Consider the following 14663-nt stretch of genomic DNA (forward strand, 5'->3'; position numbering starts at 1 on the left):
CATTTATTTAAATACCGATAAAATAAACAATTTTTGTTTGCGAACAATATTTTTCTAAAGAATTTTCCAGCAACTTTCCCGTCCTATTTGTCTTGGAACAGTGAACGAAAGGAAACACGCTTGTATAAATGTATACAAAAATCTTCAGAAAATTGCCCAGAGATAGACATCGAGAGCGTTCCCTCCATACAATTTGTCCCGTCATTTAGCTTAGTTGTAACAAAGTTTTTGTCTCAATAGTATTCTCTGTCAGCATAAGAAGAAATAAAGAGTAAGACGGGACAAACGTAATGGGTCTGTCTAGACTTTAGTTGAAGATGCAGCGGATGCAATAATGCCGGCACAGACTTTTTAGGACTCTTTAGCAGCTAGAAACACTTAGGTACGGTATGTCGTACTCACAACAAGGCACAGCTCATGAAATGTTAATTGATTGGTGGCGTATATTTATTAGCCTACCCATGCAAATTTAGATTGAATAGTGAACAAATAACCTAACCTAAACATCAAAAAGTTGGAATACCCCCGACTTTGTCACTTCAAAGTTAAAGATCTCAAAAACGGCTAAACTGATTTTGATAAAACATGTCTAAGAACCATCGCTAGAAAACTTGCTTTCAATTATAAACAACATTCAAATCGGTCCACCCGTTTAGAGCTATAGTGCCACAGACAGACAGACCACACATAGCATTCAAACTTATAACACCCCTCTTTTTGCGTCGGGGGTTAAAAAGGGCTTTGACCATTTTGACTTTGTAACATACAATACAACCATGGTTGTAGCTTTTCATGATGTGCCTTATTGTGAATACATTTATTGGTAATCCAAGTATTTAATGTTCAGGCAACAAGACGATCTCCCCTGTTCTCTCTATGATTTTTAAAGTTTCATGCCTAAGTTGGTTAAAACGAAAGACTTGTACAATTATAGTTGTAGTAGGTATTAATTTATTGTCTGTTTAGCTGTCTGGCAGACCGTCCATCTGTCATTCATTACCTATTTTTCAGGAGCGCGTTTGATGCACGTGTTAGTTTATTTTCACTGCCTAGTACTTACCTAGTAGGATACCTAGCTAGTAGTTACCCCAGTACAGTCAACGTCATAAATAAGTGATCACTTTTGTGCCTTGTCACTTTAACGTCATGTTTGAAAAGCCATACGAAGTTGTGTAACGACTGAAAGCGACAAGGTACAGAAATTATCACTTATTTATGACGTTGACTGTATTACGTAGGCAGTGAAAATATTAACTTTGAAGTCAAAGCAATCGAAAGTAACAGGAAAGAAGCATCGTCATAACAAATGAAAATTGTAAAAAACAATAAAATAAAGAGAATATGCGCACAAAACTATGTAACACCAAAAAATATATTTTTATCTCGTTTTAAGAGCGTTTATACCTGCTGAGCTGGCAACGTTGCATTTTTGTTAGTTTTTCTCGATTATTTTATAAAAATTGAATGAAAATTAAAATGTGATCTGACAGAACTCTTCTTAATATTAAGTTAATGTGTCCACTCTAATGTTCGTGATATACTTTTATATTATTTAAAAACGAACAAAGTTCGTCTATCACGAAATTATTGGAGTGACAAATTAACTTATGTATGTATATATATATTAAGAAGAGTTCTATCAGACCACATTTTTATTTTTCATTATTTTTTTGGAATAATCGAGAAAAACTAACGAAAATGCAACGTCGCTAGCTAAGCAGGTATAAACGCTCTTAAATACGAACTCCCTGGTGTTAAATTAAATAATATTCTTTCGTAAAAATGTTTCTTAATCTGTCACTTATGCGATCGTCCCTCCATTTCGACAGTACATTAGATATTCTACTTATAATCTTAATGGAATCGTAATAATTTAATTACTGAACACCTTCTTGAGCATTTTATCCGGGAAATTCAGGGAACATTTCAAAGATAATAAAATTTACGTTTAGACTTTCATTTGGGTAATTTAATTTCTTCAGTTGACACGTAATTTTTAAGGTTTCATATCCGAAGCCCGACAAACGGAACCATATCACTACGTCTTCGCTGTCCGTCTTTCTGACGCAAAAAGATTATGTGTTATAAGCTAACCTGTGACCTGTGATCTGGACGTCTGTCCGTGGCATTATACCCCAAAACCCTAAATAGTTGAAAAAATTGTATTATATTATTTGTTTATTGTTCTTTGCACAGATTCAACATTTCTATGCTAGTCTCACAGTGCTTTGGTTTTTACTGTTGTGCTGTGTGCTGTTGTGTTGTGTTGTGTTGTTGTTGTGTGTTGTGTAATTTATTTAAAAAAAAATCGTAATAAAATTCGTTTTATTGATCTGGAAAAAATTAAGGACAATTTTATTTTACGATTGTTATTATTTATTTATTAGACATGCCAACAGTACATGAACAAGACTTTTAAATTAATGTAAATTCCACCAATAACAGGCATGCAACAGCATTGATCATGTTTGGGGAAATACACTAACAAGTAAAACTATAAGACTAATGTAATTACACTAATTAAATTAATAACAAAAAAAGGAAACTAATTTTGAGAGGCGTGCGATGGGTTCAGCATTTTTCGCTTAATTGAACATAAAGAGTCTTGAAAGATGTCCAACTTGAATTGATATTCTAGGTCTAGGTTGTTAGTTGTCCAGGTCCCGCCTGGGCGGAAAGTTGTTCGCCGACAAGTTCGCGTGTTGCATTTAGGTACAGTAATATTAATGTTCTGTAACAAGTAAGTATCAGACACAGTCCCATTTATAATTTTCTTTAACATCGCTATATCAAGGAAGGAGCGTCTGTCTAAAAGAGAGTTAATTTTAAAGAACTTAAGCCTTTCTTCATAATTAGCGCGTGGTTCAATGCCTCTATCATGCGTCCTAAATACCAAAAACCTAGCGAAGCAGCGCTAGCGATTTATGTCAACCCGATACAAAGGATTCCAAACCTGAGTACTCCAGACGCGAGCGAACCAGAAAATTAAAAAGTGTCTGAAATGTTTTAATTTGCGTGAAGTTACGGCCTATGCGCTTTATGGAGCCTAACATTTTATTACTTGCTTTTATCACGGATTCGAAATGTGCGATAAAATTAAGCTTGGAGTCCAGGTGAACACCGAGCTCCCTCACACTACTAACCCTGTTGGGTAAATAATAGGCAATAGGCTACGGAAATAGGTATGTATCTATTGCGTATTGTTTACCTTGTATTTTTCTCTCTGTATAGAGAGAGAGAGAAGAGAGAGCGAGACATTTATTTACATATTCACACAGAAAAAACACGTTAGGAAGAAATAATAATTAAAAAAAAACATCGAATAGTATATATTGGGGCCCACTCAGCACAATGTTGCGGCAAGCCACAACGCTGTTTGTCAGTGGGACCCATATACTTACTTGTTTTCTGTATGGTTTAGTATTGTGGTCTCCAATAAAGAATAATTATATTGTATTGTACTGTGTAGTATTCATTATTTTACTGTATGTTGCAGCGCGTGATGCGTGATGTACGGTAACGATGACGCGAGAGCGAACGCGACGCGGACGAGCCGCGGGCGCACGTCGCGCCGCTCCTGGCACTCTACGTCCTGGTCTCGCTTGTGGGAGTCATTGTGAGCGAGCGAGACATGTTGCAGCGCGTGATGTGTGATGTATGGTAATGAAAGTTAGCCGCGGGCGCACGTCGCGCCGCTCCTGGACTCTACGTCCTGGTCTCGCTTGTGGGAGTCATTGGTGAGCGAGCGAGACATGTTGCAGCGCGTGATGTGTGATGTATGGTAATGAAAGTTAGCTGCGGGCGCACGTCGCGCCGCTCCTGGCACTCTACGTCCTGGTCTCGCTGGGAGTCATGGTGAGCGAGCGAGACTTGTTGCAGCGCGTGATGTGTTGTCTATGAGTAGCGAAACGAGCCGCGGGCGCACGTCGCGCCGCTCCTGGCACTCTACGTCCTGGTCTCGCTTGGGAGTCATTGGTGAGCGAGCGAGACATGTTGCAGCGCGTGATGTGTGATGTATGGTAGTGAAAGTGAGCTGCGGGCGCACGTCGCGCCGCTCCTGGCACTCTACGTCCTGGTCTCGCTTGTGGGAGTCATTGGTGAGCGAGCGAGACATGTTGCAGCGCGTGATGTGTGATGTATGGTAGTGAAAGTGAGCCGCGGGCGCACGTCGCGCCGCTCCTGGCACTCTACGTCCTGGTCTCGCTTGTGGGAGTCATTGGTGAGCGAGCGAGACATGTTGCAGCGCGTGATGTGTGATGTATGGTAATGAGAGTGAGCCGCGGGCGCACGTCGCGCCGCTCCTGGCACTCTACGTCCTGGTCTCGCTTGTGGGAGTCATTGGTGAGCGAGCGAGACATGTTGCAGCGCGTGATGTGTGATGTATGGTAGTGAAAGTGAGCTGCGGGCGCACGTCGCGCCGCTCCTGGCACTCTACGTCCTGGTCTCGCTTGTGGGAGTCATTGGTGAGCGAGCGAGACATGTTGCAGCGCGTGATGTGTGATGTATGGTAATGAGAGTGAGCCGCGGGCGCACGTCGCGCCGCTCCTGGCACTCTACGTCCTGGTCTCGCTTGTGGGAGTCATTGGTGAGCGAGCGAGACTTGTTGCAATGCGAGATAGAGTGGACGAGTCGCAGAGACACGTTGCTCCGCTCCTAGCACTCTCTGTCCTGGACCCTGTAGCATTTGTTTCGATTTATCTCTATTTATTTTGTTATTGTTTGATCTAGGTAATGTAAGTCTCATGGCGGCGCTGGCGTCGGGCGGCGCGGCGCGCCTGCGCACTCCGCAGCTCCTTAGCGCGTGCGCGGCGGACTTGCTCGTGTGCGCCGCCAGCGCGCCGCTCGCGGCCGCTCGTGCCGCTCGGCTACACACTGCCACTTGCCACGTCAGCTACTACGTAGAGGTAAGACCCTCCGTCGTTATCCATCATCATTGTGAGACTAAACACGTCCACTAGTTAGGTAGTAAGGTACATAAAAAAACAGATTACAATGAGAAACAGATCTATAAAGACGAACTTGTCCCATAAATGGATATCTTCCATTGCAGAAAACCTTTGAACGATTGACAGAACAACAGAAACAAGAGTCGGTGTACACGCTTCATGAAAAGTTAAATGAGCTGAAATCTAAAATAATAATTGTTTGCTTGTAGAAAGGATAAAATATGGGGCTTCAAATCTTGCTTATTTTTTGTCCATAGTCGTTTCCAGTGGCAGCCAGCACGCTGTCGCTGGTTGCGATGGCGGCGGAACGCTGCGGTGCGGTCAAGCGGGGTCGCGGTAAGGTGTGCTCGCAGCCCTTCCTCGCTGTCTTCGCAGTGTGGCTCAGCGCGCTGTTGCTCAGTAAGTTACACCCTTCTTCACTGGTCGCGGTGGTGACGCACTGCTGCGACGTGATCAAGCGCGGTCGCGGTACTTACTCTTGTCTTCGCGATGTGGCTCAGCGCGCTGATACTCAGTAAGTTACTCCCATCTTCACTGGTCGCGATGGTTGCGGAACGCTGCGGCGCGGTCAAGCGCAGTCACGGCAAGGTGTGCTCACGGCCCTTCCTCGCTGTCTTTGTGGCTCAGTGTACTGATACTCAAAAAGTCAAATCCTTCTTCACTGGCTGACTGTCTAAAATTAACCTGTGAAAGAAAGGGGCTGATGGAATAAGGTCGTGCAGCTCAGAAGGTCGAATGGGTACCGCGGATTGAAAAGCGCAGCGTAGGACTTCCACCAACCAGATGGTAGGATGACCTGGTTAAAGCCGCAGGTTCACGGAGGATGCAGGCCGCTACCAACGACGCAACTGGATGTCTATGGAGGAGACTTGTGTCCTATGGCTGATATGATGACGATGAGTTCAGAAGCTGTCTTTAAATAAGCATGCGAGTATCTTCTTGATAAACATAATCGAAAGCTAAAATCACAAAACTATTATATAAACACAGCTTCAAAATTATTAACATAATCCTTATTCAATGATTCCATCATCTTACTCGTACAAGTTTATGCAAGTCCAACCCGCTGTGTCCTAGATTAAACTCCTCGCAGCCGACCCGACCTGTTGAATACCCGTACTCCAGCCCTTGTGCTATTACGAACTTTTAAATGAGAGCCCGAACTTTTATTTTTCCGCCGAGAATAATTCGAGGCATTCTCTTAAAGGTTTAGGAGTCTGCTGAATTAGATTAGGAACAAACTTTCACGGACTTAATGTAATACTTTAAAGACGGAACTTTCATACAGTATCCCGAATAAAATTAAGAGTAATTTTCCAAATGAACGTAAGACATCAGTTACGCGCTCATTCTGGCGTCATTTCAGTTCTGTCATTCACATCAGCCTGACGAATATTATTGAAAACATTTAAATTTCATCAATCTGGACTCTCAGCCCATCAGTCTATAAAAGTGTTACATATTCTTTCTTTCTTCATTCTGACCAGATGAATGTATAGGTACTGAACTGTCACCAAAAAGGCGTATAAACGATGTCTTTCATAACTTACACTCGTGGAAATGAATGTAGGATAAATGCTGCAATTCCTACTGACATAAAAAGCCTAAGAAATTTGTAGATATAGTGGATTTTAAACGTATCGTGTTCATATCCGCAGGTGTTGCAGCAGTGACTTCAAACTGCGTGCCATGGCCGCCGCTAGCAGCGGCCCACGCGCTCATCACTTACTGCTTCCCAGTGCTGGCCGTAACACGATGCCACTGGGCGGTCCGCGTGAAGCTCACAGCCCTATCACTAACCGCTCGAGCGGCCCACGGGGAACTGCCCCTACCAGTCCCATTAATTCAAAGACCAACCCACGTCATCATCGTAGCTGGAGTCGGACCGAGAGAACGCCGTGACGCCGTCGACGCAGGCGATGTCAGATCAAAGAAACTACAACCCAGTCTTCTAGGGCCTCAGCCGTTGACATCGACGCTGCATTCCCGCCGGCGTCTCGGCAACGTTCTCATAGGCATAGCGGCCATCTTCGCTGCGTGTTGGTGCCCGTATGCTACTATAGTTATCTGTGGCGCATTCGGACTACAAGCTCCATTGCTGCTGCAGCAATATGCGTTGCTGTTTGGACATGCTCACTCAGCTCTGAACGCGGCGGCGTATTGGGTGTTGAATAGACATGCTTTGACGTCTGCTTGCGCGGCGTGGCGACTGCCTCAGCTACGGGTGCGGGAAGAAAGACCCTCGTCTACAAATGAAGCAGCATTAGGTGCTTTCCATCCTCGTCTCGCTCGCCCCGCGCCTTCGCCAAGACCACCGCCCTCTAGTTATTTATATTAATGTCAATCTCCCGCCTTGCTGAAGCGTTTCGTATTTGGAATTAAATGGATAGATTAAGGTGTCTGTCTAGGCGTGGTGTTAAGTGTTGTTTCTTGCGCTATGCTTACGCTGGCGCAACATCGTCCCACGTATTTACTGGTAGAAACCTGCTTTATACGAAATGCGGTCATCGAGTATCTTTTATCCGGCATAATTCTAACTGTCCGAAACTTACTTCGTATCATATGTGCCTACCACAGACTAACTTTAGGAAAACTATAATATTTTGGCATAATCCCTGTACATTACAATAATTTCGCATAGCACTCATTATGAAAAAGCGAACGCGCAAATAAAAAGTAACATTAGTTTTGAAGATAAAAATTCAGCTTTCCTTCAAAAAATACATACTTATAAATCTCAAGATTCGATTTAGTTTTACTCCCATTAAAACATATCTGCACTAGCACTTCACTGCTGCTATGCATTAGTATATCTTAGGCTCTAGGTTGGCAACGCATTCAATCCCTGGTGTTGCATATCTATTTGGTGATCTCATCATCAGGAAATTGCTCGTTTGCCATAAAACTGTGTTTGGTGTCATAATAGGTAAATGTCTACTTGAAGATGTCTACCGTTCAAGCGTTTTGGCACCTTCACATCACATCTCATAACATCTGCCTGGCTGCAGAGAGATTTCTCTATTGTGGTGTACCATGTACAGCGGGACCTACCTACCAACTCTACCATACCAACCTTAGTACGTTGTATAGCGTGGTCCCCACCACAATGAAGAAAATCTCTCTCGATACCTGATTCAATTATTACCACAACGGAAGGGCAAGACACTGTATTTAGTTTAAAGTTAACCTTGTTAAAGATGTTGCGAAGCGTAAGCAAGCATCTGTAGATAAGAGACGCAGCAAGGCCCCTATCTTCTAAGTTCTGTCGATCTGTGATTCCTGTCTGTCAGTGCCTCGTTGCCCGGTCCCCGGGAGCCGTATTCTTCGTTATAAACGTGGTTGTTTGATAATTTTATGGAGACTAATTACCGTGAAGCAATAAAGTGTATGAAACACTTACTTTCGTTTTATTGTCGTCGTAAATGGCTGTATGACTCATCGCTTCCTGTTATATCTCTCCGACAACATAAAAATCCCAATGAACTATAGCTACGAGAAGAAAAATCATTTTCGGAATTGGGTAAAGGACTCCTCTCAGAATAAGAGGGATTGGGACGTAGTTCCCACGCGGGCCCAATGCGAACTGGAAACTTCACACACACCCATTCTATTAATATTATAAATGCGTAAGTCTGTTTGTTTGTTTGTTACTTACTTCATCACGTCTAAACCGCTGAACTAATTTAGATGAAATTCGGTATACAGATAGTTTGAGTCCCGGAGAAGGACATAGGACATTTTTAACCCGGAAAATTAAAAGTTCCGGCGGAACGAATTTTTCGCGGAGGAGTCGCGGGTAACGGCTAGATAGGTATAATATTCGCATCGAAAATACAAACTGAGACATGGATGCACAGAAAAACCAGAAAAAGAGACCAGCGCTGGGAACTGAACCCAGGTCCTCAGAAATCCGTGCTGCGTGCTATAACCCCTACACCACCACTGGACAAGAGTCTAGACACAAAATTCTCCTATGCACACATATTCTCAGGTTGCTTTTTTTCACTACGCTACTTAAGCAGCAGCACTAGCGACATCTATGTTTCGCTCTCATCGAGAGACGTCACACTCTATTGGAACTAACCGCTCACCCAGACAAGAGATGTCGCTACTAAGCAATCAAGTTATAATTGTTTTTTTGGAGTTTTTTTTTAAGTAACAAATTTGGAGTTGATATAAAAAATACAAAGAGCATTAGCAAAAAAAACACGTTTGTTGTTTGGGAGCCCCCCCTTAAATATTTGTTTTATTTTAATTTAATTATTTATTTTTAAAGTGAATGTACGATTAAATATTCTATGAATATTTCAAGCATCTACCTATTGCCGTTATTAATATCGAGCAAAAAACGGCAAAAAAAGTCTCGTTTGTTGTATCGGAGCCCCCTTAAATATTCATTTTATTCTGCTTTTAACCCCCGACGCAAAAAGAGGGGTGTTATAAGTTTGACCGCTATGTGTGTCTGTCTGTCTGTGGCACTGTAGCTCTTAAACGGGTGGACCGATTTGAATGCGGCTTTTATTTGAAATCAGGTTATCTAGCGATGGTTCATAGACATGTTTCATCAAAATTGGTTTAACCGTTTTTGAGATATTAAGCTTTGAAGTGACAAAGTCGGGGGTTTTCCAACTTTTTATTGGTAACGTTAGGTTATTAGTATTTGTTGTTATAGCGGCAACAGAAATACATATAATCTGTGAAAATTTCAACTGTCCGACTATCACGGTTCATGAGATACAGCCTGGTGACAGACGGACAGACAGACGGACGGACAGCGGAGTCTTGGTAATAGGGTCCCGTATTTACCCTTTTATGTTTTATTGCCTAACGCACTCGGAATCACAAAATAGTTATCACCACTTCTTTCTGTCACACGGCATAAGACGATGGTAGAAAGAGATAGCGAATGCAATCGCGAACGTCGAAGCGTTAGACAAAACGGCCACTGTTATGATAAATTGGACGGTATTATGCAAACAGGAACCAACTACACGAACCTAACCACAAAAAATGAAAACCCCCACATCACTTCAAAGTTCAAAATCTAAAAAATCGATTTTGATAAAACACGTCTAAGAACCATCGCTAAAAACCTGCTTTCAAATATAAAAAAAACTGCATTCAAATCGGTTCACCCGTTTAAGAGCTACGGTGCCACAGACAGACACACATAGCGGTCAAACTTATAAAACCCCTCTTTCTGCGTCGGGGGTTATAAATCAGGTGATAGAAGGTGCATTTTAGTGACTTGTTGCATACTAATCTTAATTTTGGGAAAATTTGGGTTGGTTCCTGTTTGCATAATTACGTCCAATTATGAATGTTATAATTATACCTACTAATCTAGATACCGGGTGGGCCCTGTAAAAAACAGGTTCTGCTACTCAAATAAAAATACTTTAGTTCTGCAACTTTCAATTTTATCATTATGTTTACTCCAAACAAATCAAATTATATTTTCAATGTACGGCTTCCAATAACAAAATGACGGATTTCGCAAAACATTGCTTGTCCAATTAAACTCATAATACAAGTTATTTTCAAATGTTGTAGAACTAAATTAGCTCAAGATGAAGAGTGGAAGCTGTGGTTTAATTTTTTGCTCCTGTTACAGGACCCACCTTGTATATCTCGAACAGAATGGTACCTACGCCGTATATCTTTGCAAATTATGAACACTTGGTTGACGCACAAAGAATTTAGTACACGTAAACAAACAACAAAACATTTGAATATGAACAGAATGAAAATGTTTAACAACCCGTACATGAATTGGTTTATTAAATCGCTCATGCAATAATCCGGCCTAGCCTACATTACGTGATGTTATAATAATGGAGAGTAAACTCATTTTCATATGCCCCAATTGGCATAACAATCATTATAGATTGAATCCCATCCCCCATCCCAGCCTATATACGTCCCACTGCTGGGCACAGGCCTCCTCTCAGAACAAGAGGGCTTGGGCCATAGTTCCGGTATATTATATAGCCGCATAGTGCGGATTGGGAACTTCACACGCACCATTGAATCGCTTCGCAGGTTTGTGCAGGTTTCCTCGCGATGTTTTCCTTCACCGCAAAGCTCGTGGTAAATTTCAAATGTAATGCCGAACATGAATTTCGAAAAACTCAGAGGTGCGAGCCGGGGTTGGAACCCACAACCCTCTGCTTGAGAGGTGACAGGTCAAACCACTAGGCCACCACGGCACCCGCGGCGGTATAGATTGAATGTTTCACCGATATCTAGGTAAGTAGTGAAAAGAACTCATAGAATGCCAGAAGGTCGGATTTTTGAGTACATTTTCTCTTTTTTTGTTGGCAAGAAGAAGCGCATGTTCGAGAGTGGAGGGGCTTTGATGTCACAAAGAATCACCTTTGGTGGTGGTGGCAGGTGGTGGTGGCAGGTGGTGGTGGCAGGTGGTGGTGGCAGGTCACCACTCACCACTAGTTACACTAACCTAACCAACAAAACGTTGGAAAACCCCCGACTTTGTCACTTCAAAGTTCAATATCTCAAAAACGGCTTAACCGATTTTGATGAAACATATCTAAGAACCATCGCTTGATAACCTGATTTCAAATGAAAAAAACCGCATTCAAATCGGTCCACCCGTTAAAGAGCTACGGTGCCACAGACAGATACACAAACACACACATAGCGGTCAAACTTATAACACCCCTCTTTTTGCGTCGGTGGTTAAAAATAGCAGCCTTCCAAATGTTTAGCAATTTTAGCGATTTCTTGTGTACTATTTGACTGATCTACGAGTATCTACTGCTAGTTATCATTGACATAAATTGATTCACATTTCTATTGTTAAATGCTCAACATTAAAAGCCATCACTAAAACGTCAATCATTAAAGCGGCCCTCAAACTTCATACATCACCCGCACTAATGAACGTCAGGCCTTCTCAAACTTCTCTGCCTTCCCATCCGTGAAATGAGGCCCGTAACTTTTCTTTTTCACTCCTTTGAAGTGTAATTTTGCCAATTTTACTTGTCAGAGTTGCCTTTTCAGTCGAAAGGCGGTGACGAGTGGAATAGTGACTTTGATGTATGGAAGCGTAGTTTGTCACGTTGTATTAGGCTGGCTGAATTGGGATAGTATGTCGTATTTTGAATCATTATTATTTATCGTATTGTCTCCATTATAGTGGCATTCAATAGCTAATCATAAAGTCGAAAACCTTCACAGAATTCTAAGGTAAGATCTCAACTTTACGATGCATTATTTAACCAAAAATAGATGCCTTGGAAACAATTATAAAAGAAACTCACAGCTAAGAGGATTATCTCACTTCTAGAGCAGTCTTGAAAGGGTTATTTGTTTTCAGTACAGGCGGCCATACAACGACGTAAAAGCTTTGCTGAAGATGTCATAGGTCAAATTTAATTAAGCAATAACAGCTCTTCATCGTTTGTACTAATGGCAAAATAACAATCGTAACTTCACATGCAACATAGTGTTTTAATTAACTTTTTAATAAAAGATCAAAAAATTGACATTTTAAATCTCAAATTTTAAATCGAAATATTATACTTTTTTTTTAAATAAGTAATTTTTAATTTATATAAAACTAAAAATCAATCAAAATAGATCAATAAAACTAAAAAAATAATAATTATAATAGTAATGCGTGAACAATAAAAGGTACAAAGTAAGTGAACAATTGTTTCCGCTGTTGCTATTTCATTTCCTCGCCATTGAAGTGAAAAGCGGTGTAAAACTCGAGCATTAAACCCATTTTTCCCTCGACGCGGCGAGGCTGGCTATATGAACGTCTTGGGTGAAATGGCTCGTTTTATGCTCTTGTTGCACAATCTACTATTTTGTTCGATTTAGGTATTTATTCTAAGAGGAGGCCTGTGCCCAGCAATGGAACCTATATAGGCTGGGATGGTAAGTATGCAGCGGTAATGCAGACAAGCTACTAAGCCTTTATACGTGAAAAACAAATTAACGAATAAAAGCCCTTAAATGCATTATTTATAGCACTAATTAAAAAAAAAATATTAAAAATAAACAGACAAAAATAAAGCTCCGCCGCGACAGTGTATCATCACTGCCGTGACCAGGATTCGAACCTGGGTTACTACGGCCACAACGTAGGGTCCTAACCACTAGACGATCACGGCTACCGGAGCTGTGACGGAGGCTGCGAAAACAACCATCTTATTAAAGAACCAGGGCACTTTCACTGACGGTAGTTGTGCAATTGCGCTGTAAAGCAAGTCCATTTTTACCCGACTGCGAAGAAGGAGGGTTATGTGTTTGACGCGTATGTATGTATGTCTATTTCTATGTCCTCTCGTAACTACTCAACGACTGAACCGATTTTGATAAATGATACGTCATTGTATTTGTCTTGATGACGCGAGTGACACTGGGTACATGAAAACTTTGAAAAATCAAATAATGTTTTTTTGGCGCCAAATTGTATGTTTTCAAAAACTGTTTTTTATTCAAACCAATCGAGTGGGGTAGCAAATGAAAGCTAATAATTAGCCCATTCTAAATATGTATGGGTTATGATAGTTTTAGGCTGTTTCACCATCCATTGATTTGTGTTAACTGGCGGTTAGGTGTGATGCCATCTCTATTTGTTTTGTTCGAATAGACGGATCACATTTAACCGTCAGTTAACACTAATCAATGGATGGTGAAACAGCCCCTTAATCTATCGTTTTCACAGAACTATTAAAAAAGTGTGAAATAAAACAATAAATTAAAAAATCAAAAAACCAGACTGCCTAAAAATACTAAAAAGAAGAAAGGAAGCTAGTGGGCTAGAACTTTGTTAAGTAGCTAACTTAAAGTTCAACAGTCGGACCATTCGTGATCGTGACGCTCAAAATTTTCCTAATGGGTCCCGACTGTTGAACTTAAGTTAGCTACTTAACAAAGTTCTATGCCACTAGGCTTGCTTTTTCTTCGTTTTAGTATTTTTAGGCTGTGTCTGTGTTTTTTAGTGTATATTGTTTATATCTTATGTTAAGCATGATTTTCACTGGAATGTAAAAATGTGAATGTGTGTGTGTGTGTGCGTGATGTGGTGTGTTTGTATGTTTGTGTGTTGTTTGTTTTTCTTTTATGCTAAAATGGCTGAATAGATTTTGGATAAACTTTGGTAGGTACTATACATATAGCTGGAAGTCTGGAATAACACATAGGTTACTTTTTATCCTAATATTCCCACACGATCATCGGTGTAAAAAGTCTTGAAACTTCAACCACACGTCGATGACCTACTTATTCTAAGAACCAATACATTTCCATTCTAACAAGTCAAATCACGATCGTTTTTCGTTCTAAAAACGAGTAAACACCAATGTGTATGACAGCCGTGTTCGAAATCAAGATAAGGCGGCAACTAAACGCGCACGACTAAAACTCAATCTAAGTTAACTTAAACTGCGATTAGTTTGCAGGCTGTCCCGGCAAGCAAACACGTTTACTACATTACCAGAATCCGGTCTACATTTGCAATGCTTTGCTTACAGGATTTGACTCCTAACTACCGTTTTCTGTAATGGGTTACCCGAATTAAAGTATATTAAGTACCTACGCCGATCTTTAGCGTTTCGATAGTATAAGTGGATGATCGAGATGACATTTGAGGCAGTTACCAACTAAAAAACCGATGATTTTTATAATTCAATCAATAATATTTTGAAAATAATCCATTCCATCGATCCTATCAATGATTACGCC

The 14663-nt window shown here is 41.2% G+C and overlaps 2 protein-coding genes and 1 non-coding gene across 3 annotated transcripts in view; 2 read left to right on the forward strand and 1 right to left on the reverse strand.

Annotated features, from left to right (window-relative positions):
* LOC141437791 (calcium and integrin-binding family member 2-like) overlaps positions 1-14663 on the forward strand; it is a 50694-nt gene that overhangs the window by 17836 nt on the left and 18195 nt on the right. The gene's annotated exons all lie outside the window — the stretch shown is intronic.
* Positions 4525-7718, forward strand: LOC141437959 (uncharacterized). The gene is made up of 4 exons (XM_074101565.1): positions 4525-4585; positions 4729-4904; positions 5204-5345; positions 6605-7718. Exons 2-4 carry the CDS (start codon positions 4743-4745, stop codon positions 7282-7284), a joined length of 984 nt encoding a protein of 327 aa, XP_073957666.1. The 5' UTR covers positions 4525-4585; positions 4729-4742; the 3' UTR covers positions 7285-7718.
* Positions 13016-13087, reverse strand: TRNAH-GUG (transfer RNA histidin (anticodon GUG)). The gene has a single exon. It is a non-coding gene; the product is annotated as a tRNA-His (tRNA).

Source organism: Choristoneura fumiferana, chromosome 18 (genome assembly GCF_025370935.1).
Source record: "Choristoneura fumiferana chromosome 18, NRCan_CFum_1, whole genome shotgun sequence".
NCBI classification, from domain to species: domain Eukaryota; kingdom Metazoa; phylum Arthropoda; class Insecta; order Lepidoptera; family Tortricidae; genus Choristoneura; species Choristoneura fumiferana.